Source organism: Colletotrichum graminicola (assembly GCF_000149035.1).
Source record: "Colletotrichum graminicola M1.001 genomic scaffold supercont1.26, whole genome shotgun sequence".
Taxonomy (NCBI): Eukaryota; Fungi; Ascomycota; class Sordariomycetes; order Glomerellales; family Glomerellaceae; genus Colletotrichum; species Colletotrichum graminicola.
In genome coordinates, this window is record NW_007361030.1 from 124,557 (window position 1) to 133,917 (window position 9,361).

General features: G+C 56.7%; 1 protein-coding gene across 1 annotated transcript; it reads right to left on the reverse strand.

Annotated features, from left to right (window-relative positions):
• Positions 1–1,212: 1,212 nt before the first annotated feature.
• Positions 1,213–7,482, reverse strand: GLRG_06841 (SH3 domain-containing protein; the record flags this gene model as incomplete). Its single annotated transcript, XM_008097381.1, has 2 exons — positions 1,213–1,844; positions 1,923–7,482. The coding sequence occupies 2 exons, from the start codon at positions 7,480–7,482 to the stop codon at positions 1,213–1,215; spliced, it is 6,192 nt and encodes a 2,063-aa protein (XP_008095572.1).
• Positions 7,483–9,361: the final 1,879 nt, after the last annotated feature.

Consider the following 9,361-nt stretch of genomic DNA (forward strand, 5'->3'; position numbering starts at 1 on the left):
TGATGGGTTTCAAGGAAAGAGAGGGAGGAGGTGTGCGATGCTTTGGCACATTGGCACTTGATATATAAAGTTCACGACGATCACGGTTCTGTTTACGCGTAGGTGACGTGGGGGTCTTTTTGGTCCACCACAGAACGGTCTTTATCACGGCGAGGGCGTGGGAAGGGGGGAGGAGTTGGTCTGGTTTTACTTTTTCTTTTTTCTTTTTTTTCTTTCTTCTTGTCCTCCGGAGAGGCTTTCTCGGCATTTTCTTCCTTTGGATCGAGCGGAAATCCATGCATTTTCTTCGGCGTCATCAGTGGTTTCACTTGTAGCTAGGGAACATCAATACCACCCACTATCTATCTCGTCGACATCCGTCTATAACCCCCCTTTCATGCGCCCAATCGACGACGTGACGCTCTCTTTCTTTTCAGGTTCGTCAAAAGCTCTCTGCCACCGGCCGTAACGGACCGTGACCGCGGCCTATATAACCATATCCACCAACTACATCCCAGCTCAAGCCTGCTCAAACACCGGGTTCCCTCGTTGCCGTACACCGGATCCCGCGAGAACCGTGCCAGCCGGCCCAATCGCAAGTCCTTCCCCTTCCCCTTCTCCTTCTCCCTTTCCGTAGCACCTGTCGCGGTGGTATACTCCTCGGGGTAAACTTCCAATTGCATCGAACCCCTATTATAGCCCTAGTCTCTTGTTACTCAACCACATAAAGTGACGGGGTGTTGAAGGTTGACGATGACGCAGAGCACACATCAGACAGCACTGTCGCAAAACATAACCAATCCGACTGACACACCATCTTTCAGGCTTCCACACACGCATGGTGGGAGACAAAAGTATTATTCACGAAGAGAACCTGAAGTCAAAATGAGCTGCATCTGCTGCGTCGAGGAGTCGTGCAGATGAGGGGGGATCCTACAAATACATATCCAGAACACCGTCGCCTCCCAGCCTACCATCGCTTGTGCAAATCACAAAAAGAAAAAAAAAGCGAAAAAGAAAAAAAAAACAAGTAGTAAAAGAAGAGGCAGAGAAATATCCTGGGCTCTTCTCAGCCCGATTCCGTGGGCGGCCGCCGACATGGACACAAAGTATGTAAGCCAATACTCGCTTCTCGAGTCGACCCTTTACCAGTCGTCATCACGTCACTGGATATTGCCACTCGCCCGTCACCTTGTTCATGTAGCCAAGCTTCTCTGCCGCTGCCGCGAAATCCTATTCCTCGTGCACGCTTCCCATGACACCACCGTGCTTATGTGACTTCTTGCCCAGTTTCAGCATGCTCAGTCTCTTCCTCACACTGCTTCGTTTGATGACGATGGGGTCGTCGGCTAGACTTTCGTCCCTATACTCGCGTTCCTTTTCCGTCAGATTGAAGCCAGTGTCTGAGCTTTGCCGGCCGCCTGAATCCGTCACCCACTCGCTAGCAGCATCGTTGCTGCCATTCATACGCCCCCCGTCTGTAGACGGGGCCCGGAAGAAACTTAGCCGGCTAGATGTGTCTTGGGCCCTGCTGCGGCTTCGGCTGTGCTGGCTCAAAGTATCATCCGCGTCGCCACTGGCCGAGGAGTTACTGTTGGTTTGTTGCTGCACCGGGGATTGCCTCTTACGACCTCCCAGGAAGCTCAGACGTGTACCGCGGCCCTGACGGATGGCGATGGGCTGAACGGTCGACACTTCTTCGGCGACCACAACGTTGTCCGTGGCACCGGTGGTGCTCTGCGGTTGGGGGGATCCCTGTTCTGTCGACGGCGATGATCGTCGCCAGGGCTGTATGTTGGTAAAGTCGCGAGTGGGCTGTTGGGGCGCAAAGAGAGCAATTTCGGGTGCAAAGGTGCTTTCAAAGTCTGGCATTGGTCAGAAAGGACTACTTTGCAGAATCGGCGGACAGGGGGAGGGGGGAGGGGGGAGGGGGAGACACTAACATTGTCGTAGTTCCTCATGCCTTCGGTTGAGGACCTCGTTCGAACTTTTTGCAAACGTTGCCAGGCATCGCTTGATCATGATTGCGTGGTCGACAAGCGCCATTTTGATGGCATTGTCTTGTGGGTCGAGGCGGGTCTCTTGTTCCTCGTCGTCGTCGTCGCCGTTGTCGTCATCGCTCGAAGCGGCTGGCAGGAGCTGGCGGTAGCACGCAACGCTATTGTCAGAACCGGGGTTGACCGAAACGCTCACAGCATCCACCAGCAGCTGCGCGTTCTCTTCGTCGCCCTCGGCAACTCGCTTCTCGATGACCGTCATCTCCTGCGTCTTCCTGACGATGCGTTCCAGGCCTGTCTCGCGAGCACCGAGCTTGATATCCTCCGTGTAGACGATCTCGCTGCGTCGAAGGATCGTTGGGAATGGGTCGGCTGTGGTGAATACTATCTTCTCCGCGTGGTGCTCCTTTACGGGCCCGGACGTGTCGCGCTTGGACGATACGGAGAAGCTCTGGGGGTTAGCGGAGAGCAGGTAGTCGCGGATGACCTGCGGGACGCGGGCGCGCTGGAAGACTTGGTGCGTTAGATCGCGATGGGGGGTGATGGCGGAAACAACGAGGAATTGCCCCTCCACATCGTCAACATCGCCGCCCGTCACGATCTGAGCAGACGGGTATAGCTCCTGCATGCGGTCCGTGAAGGCCGAGGCGCGTTCTGTCGGGGATCCTTCGTAAACGAATTCTTTATCGCGAAGACTAGAGGGGAACCCGAGCCCCTTGTAGACTACCTTGAAGTACTTGGGTATTAACCTGTCGCTCCTGGAGATGGTCTCGTAAACGGTGGCAATGGCCCGTTCGGTCCGGGCAAGCTTGGCGAAGTCAAAGACGTTGCTCTCGTACTGGGTACGCAACTCTCGGTAGGCCGCCAAGGCGCTGCTCCAGGCCTCGCCATCCTCGAAATGCTTGATCATGTCGAAATAGATGCGCTCCTTGCGCTCGAAGGAAGTCTGCACCGGGAATTCGGGTTCGCTCAAAGCGGGAACCTGCTTCGTGGGATCCCAGTCGTAGAGGTCAGCGTGCAGCCGCAGGGCCAGGCCAGCTTCGCAATGGTTCCTTGCTTCGGCTTGGAGGGCGGCCAGCTGGTGGACGTATCTGATAAATATCTCTTCCTTCTGCATATCCCGGAGGAACTCCATCAGCCGCAGTCGGTTAATCAGATGCGACGCCTCGCTCGTGTTGTCGCTGCTGTGAACGGCCACGAGAAGGTCGAGGAACTCGTTGACGGTGCCCATCAGCTCGCAAATCGCAGCGTGCAGTGCCTCGTCAGGGCCAGTCGCCAGGGGCGCGAAACGCTCCAAGACCTCGCCGATGAAGAGTTTTTGCAAGATGCTCTCGGTCAAGGGCTTCGACTTGAAGTACTGGTCGAGACTGTCAATTATCTCGGTCTGGATGACGGACAGGTCCTCGCTGAGAGTCCATTCGCTGACGATCATGGTCTGCAGCACCTCCACGGCCATCCTTCGCAGGCCTTGGTGCACACTGAGGCAAAGCTCGACAATGGGGCCAACCAGGGTAGGGACGTATTGAACCTGGTATCCGCCCATCTTGGACAGCTTGTAACGGTCCCGCTCGTCGGCGCTCGTCTCCCAGCCAATGGCCTCCCAGGTCCGTCTGAGGAGCTCGGCGCCGTGCTCTCTGACGTCGCCGGCAATTTTCCACACAGCTCTACGCTTCTGTTCCGGGAAGGTCTCCAGAGCCAGGGACGGGCTACCAACAAGCTTGAGCATGGTCGTGAAGAACATCTTCCAGAGTTCGGTGTTGAAATTCTCGGCATCGTCGGGATGGGGCAAGTACGACTCGAGCAGGATGCTGGATAAGTACTGTAGTGTTTTCATGGTGGACTTGTGGTGGTAAATGTGTACGCTCAGCCAGTCGGGCGGGAAAGCCTCGCCCATCAAAATACTCATATGCACGCGGAGGGTATTCTCTAACAACAAAGTCAAGTCGCCCTCGATCAACTCTAGTTGCATGCCGCTTGGCGAGTTCGAAACGGCCGAAAGGATTGCGGAAAGTTCGACTAATGCCTCATCAAAGGTGCACTTTTCGGTAACGGGCTTGCATGGAAAGGGGTACGACGTCGGGAAGAGAAGCGAGAGACGGTTGCGAGGTTTGGTCGGAACGGCCACAATGGACATGTACGAGTCGATGATCTTGGGGAGGTAATCGGGGATCTCGGGGCCGAGGTTGTCGATCTGGCCGGCGAGGACGGAGCAGCAGAGACGGACCTGTTCCTTCCACGAGTCGGTGACGGCTTCGGTGTGACCCCAGTGAGGGGCGATCCATCGGACCGTGTTGGCGGTGAGGGCCGATTTCTGGTCGGGATGCGAGAAGATGTCGAGCTTGGAGTAGTTGATGATGAGCACGAGCTTGTACAGCACCAACTTGCCCTTGACATCGGCGCAGGAGTCGAGGAAGTCAATGGCGATGTGGAGAATCTCCTCGGTCGACAAGAGACCCGTCAGCTCGGGCAGCCATGTATGAAAATGCTGGACGGCCAGGGTCTGGCTTCCGACGAGGACGGGGGCGTGGCTGCGCATCATGGCGTCCAGGGCCTTGAAGATGTTCCTTAGCTCCCGGGTGAAGCCAGGGGCCGAGTGCGAGTGGGTGATGCCTATTCCGGCTTCCTTGGCCTGCTGTTGGCCGCGAGCGTGTGTGATGAACTTGAGGATGTGTCGCACAACCTTGAACGTGGACCGAAGCTTGCGCGACGTCGTGGGTTCCGCCGGCTTTTCGAGCAGTCGCGTGAATGACCTGACGAGGCAAGCCGTGGCGAACGGGTAGTTGAAGCGGTTCTCCGCGTAGTGGTCGACGAGCGGGCCGAGGTTGAACCGCCTGTCGTGCACGATGCCCAGGACCCTAACCAGGGCCGTGAACACGAGGTCCTCGAGTTCGTCGTTGCCCGAGTACTCCACCAGCACACCGAAAAGTGCATCGAGTACGTCGCTAAGAAGCTTGACGACCTCAATCTCTGGCACGAAAATCAGGTGTTTCAGCAGCGTAGGAATGTCGTCCTTGGCCGCCTCTTTCCACTTGAGCAAGCCCAGAACGACGCGGTCCTGGGAAAACCGGGTGCTGCACAGGTAGGTATCGACTCGCAGGATGGCCTGGGGGCCGGTCACGTCGGCCGAATGCTCTTCGTTTCCTCTAGCACTCCACTGTAGGGAGAGGTAGCCCCCTCTGCCGGATGGTCCGGCTTGGGCGGTCGAGGTGAACTCGTCAGCCTTGTACAACAGCAGGGCATGTGTGCCGTCGCGGACAAAAGCCTCCTGGTTCCACAACGGCATGTGGGCAACCGCGAATGGGGGGTTGGGCATGTCAGACAGGAACATGACGAGGTGCGAAGTGAAGACGTCCTCTGGCGAAATGGCGAGTCGGACAGTCTGGCTCCAATGATCCCCTCTCTCGACTGCCACAGACTTCCAGGTGGTAATGCCCTCCGTGTTGGACGAAGAAAAGATGCAGTTGGGGATCTTTTCCCCGTCACTTCTCCGCACCTCGAGCATGACCTGCAAATGATTTCCTTGCACACTGCTGGCGAGCGTGGTCGGGCTCCCTGCATACCTGGACAAGAGGTTGTGTTTCGAGAGGGCAGCGGAGTCGAGGGTGACGTAGATATCCGATCTAGCCTTGGTAGGTGCGCCCGAGAATCCCAGCTTGTTCGTCTTTCGGATGCCAGCAAGCAATGTCGGCGTTGTCTTGACCAGCTCGTCCACGTCCGGGTGGTTGAACGACCTGAGGTGCACTTGTACCCGCTCGGTGCGGCGTGATTTCTCGTAATGGCCACTCTTACTGTCCATCAGGTCTCGGATGAGGCCGTCCCACTCGTCGTTGAGACTCTGTTTCTCCGCCGGTGGCGTCAGCGAGGCTGACCAGATGCTCACGACCTGTTCAACGTCGTCGTCCTGTTTCATTATAGAGTTGAGCTTGAGAACGCCGACACCGACAGTCCGTTCCGCCATCAGAAAGCCGGCACCGGCATCAAACGAGCCTCGAGGCCTCGAGCCGTCGGTACTGGGAGGTGGCGCACTCCCTTGGCCATCGTCTTGTGTCGACGGACGGGCTTCGGGATACTCGGTCAGAGAGTCAAGCTTTGGCGTGGCGTTTCCTCTGGAGAAGGCAGAGCGACCGCTCTTGGATCCCCACATGAGACTTCTTCTAGAAGGTTTGCCGTTGCCGGCGGACGTGGGCTTGGTAGGATCTTTGGAATATCCTGTCCCTTGAGACTTGGCGCCGGAACGAGAGTCGGGCTTCCGGCTGGCAATGATTTGCTCACTGGAGCGTACCTTGACGACGAGGTACAGCTCCGTGTCGGCCGACGCGCCATCGCCGATGTCCTGCGAAGACAGGTCGGCGAATACCGTTCGCGTTTGGCCCGATTTGGCCAGGCTGCCTATGGTTCCGCCAGGGGGTATCTCGATGATGAAGCATTCCGTCAGCGTGGTCACCTTGCCTCCGACGGGCTTGGCCACCAAGTAAGCAGCCAACGAGGTTTCTTCGGCCGATGCGCCGGCGAAACCCTTGACGTCGAAAAGCAGGTGGTGGAGAGCTGTGGGTTCGACGGTGGGCTGGGGAGGTTCGTCGAGAACGCTCATGACAGACTGCAATTTTGTGATGTCAACCACCGAGTCATCGCCCGTCAGCACGCGTCCACGGTCTGCAGGGTCACGGACGACGACCTCTCCGCCACATAGCTTGTTGACGCGCACCAGATCCCACACCGTCTTTTCGCGCAGCCTTTGGTATTCATGCCTCGTGAGGACGTTGTGGAGGAACTGTTGACGACTTAGGTTTAGTGTGTGGATGAGTTGCGAGAGCTTCTCGAGGCGCGAGTATTGCCTGGATAGGAGCAGGCCGTGCAGGTTCGTCGAGTGCCATTCGCGGAGGCAGCTGGCGATTTCGTCGATGAGGGGCTCAGCGGCGGATGTCGGGGTTTCGTCGCCAATCTTGAGCATGGGCACGGGGGCGGCAGGGCGAGGTGCGTCGGGATCGCGCTTGACGGGGATGGAGAGGCGGCCGTGGGTGCCATTGGGAAGCTCCTGGAGGGGCGTACGGCCTTTTGTTCCTGTCCTGTTGCCTCTGGGACCTTTCGCGTTCCCAAACGACTTGTGGCGTTGAATCGCCTTTGGTATATCGATAGCAGTCCGTGTCAAACCGCTCTTGGCCGAGTCGCTTCCAAAATGAGTGTCGGCGGTGGCATCGTCACTAGCGGCGTCGTCGGCGTCGTCGGTATCGTCGGCCTCGCCCAGCACCTCGCGCACCTCGACGCAGCTCCGGGGAAATATACCGCTAAAGACGCGGGCCTCGAGGGTTTGGCCCTTGACAGAAGTCAGCCCGGCCAGCAGACTGGGCGGGGCGACCAGATAGCCACGCAGCCAGTTGCCGTCGGGGGTCTCCTCGATTATGTACAGCTCATCGCCGAGCTCGAGGGGGAGGTCGGCTGGGCCCGAGGCGGCAAAGGGGTATGTCGCGACGGCGAAGGCGATTCGGGGAAGAGGCTGCCAGGGCATTGAAGGCTTGGGATGGTCAACAGCTCGTCGAGAGACGTGGTCGGTATTGGAAAGGGGGGAGGAAGAGGAAGAGGAGCGGCAGGGTGAGCTGTCGAACCTGTTGACCTCTTGGACCTGGAGGAGATATGCACCTTAGCTTTCGAATGTCTAGTTTAAATGAAGGATGGGGCAGCAGCGTGCGGCGAGAAGGTGTATCGCGAACCTGTGGGACCCTGACAGGGCTGACTGGGCGGTAGTGTTGAGGTGGCCTCGTGGGGACGGTCGGCTATCGCTTCATCAGGGACTGACAGACACGGGCCGAGTTTTGCGTGGTTTTGGCTCAGCTATCCGAAGGAATTTGGGCGTGGGGGCGAGAAACGCAAGAAAGGAGGAAGCGAGATGGCGGAAGGAGGGGGGGGGGGGGGGGGGTGATGGAAGATCGACCAGCGCGGAGGACTGGGGTTTCGTCAATGTAGCACGCGGTGGTTTGCGTGGTCCTAACCCTCGAAGAGATGGAGCGAAAAGGGAAACGAACTGGGGAAATTGGGTATCCGTATTATGTTTGTCGGAGGGAAATTCGGCGCATGAGAATGAGGACGTGGAGTCGCGCAGGAACCAAGTGAGTGGAGGGGGGAGGAGAGAGAGAGAGAGGGAGAGAATGTGTGTGAGAGAGTGTGTGAGAGATGAGAGGGAGACCAGGGCTGGAATTTGAGAAGGGGAATGAGAAGGGGGTATCAACAATGAATTGCAAGCAGCTGAGCGAAATGCGAAGAAGAAGAAGAAGAAGAAGAAGAAGAAGAAGAAGAAGCAAGCAGCAGCAGCTATAGCATCAGCAGTAGCAGATATTGGGGTTTCGCATCGAGTATAGAACGATAATAATAATAAAAATAGGAAGGGAAAAACAACAATATGTAAAGCAAGAATCAAAAAAGGGCCTTGTCGTCTTCAGGTGATGTTTGGACTATGGACAAGATATCGTCGTCGTTACCATGTGAGTGGGTGTGTGGGTGTGGTGTGGGTGTAGGTGTGTGTCTGCTGTGTCACGGTCGATACACGTGCATCTGTTCTATGCCCAAAGTTAGGTTGGGTGGGTACCATAAGGCAATAAGTTATATGTCAATTGGTCACAACGGCTGGAATATCTGTGCTTGACAGAGAAGGGGTCTCTAGCCGGAGGAGAGGGCCAGAGAGCGAAAGAGAACTGGAGGGTGGGGAAGTATGCGTAAAGGAGAAGGTGTTTAAAAAATTAAAAATTAAAAAAACCAGAGGTAATACCAAGCGTCAACCAAAAAAGACCATACGAAACGGCACCCTTTTTTTTTCTCCGAGAGGAAGAAGTGAGCAGCAGAGGAACTCGCCAGCGATATGCATATGCACGCACGCATTGAGCAATGAATTGAGCATGTCTTGACCACCCCCTTCCTGCTATACCTCAATTAAAGTGGCTGCCCTCCTCCTTCTTCTTCTCCTTCCTCGTCCTCCTTCCCTCCTTCCTTGGACTTCCTTGGAGATTCGACTCGCCCAGACAAGCACAAAAAAGCAAAAGAGCCCCTGAAGCACATACCATACAGCAGCAGGAAGGGGGAAGCACACCACCTGCCTGGTCTGTGTCCTGTTTGTGTGTCTGAGCCGAGCTGTGAGTGGCTGGCGGGGAGAATGTAGCTGAGCTGGGCTGATGCTGGTACACGCTCCTATTGGCCGACTGGAGCTGAGGGGCACGCGGTGCAGTGGGTCCGACAAGGTTAGCATGGAGCCGGTCCACAAGAAAACTCAAGCGGGGGGGAGGAGGGAGGCACGAAGGATAGGAGGATACCTCGAGGATGGAAGGAATGAAATCAAATAAAACTGCTCCCGCTCCTGCTCCTGTTCCTGCTCCTGTGCCCACTCTTGCTCCTGCACT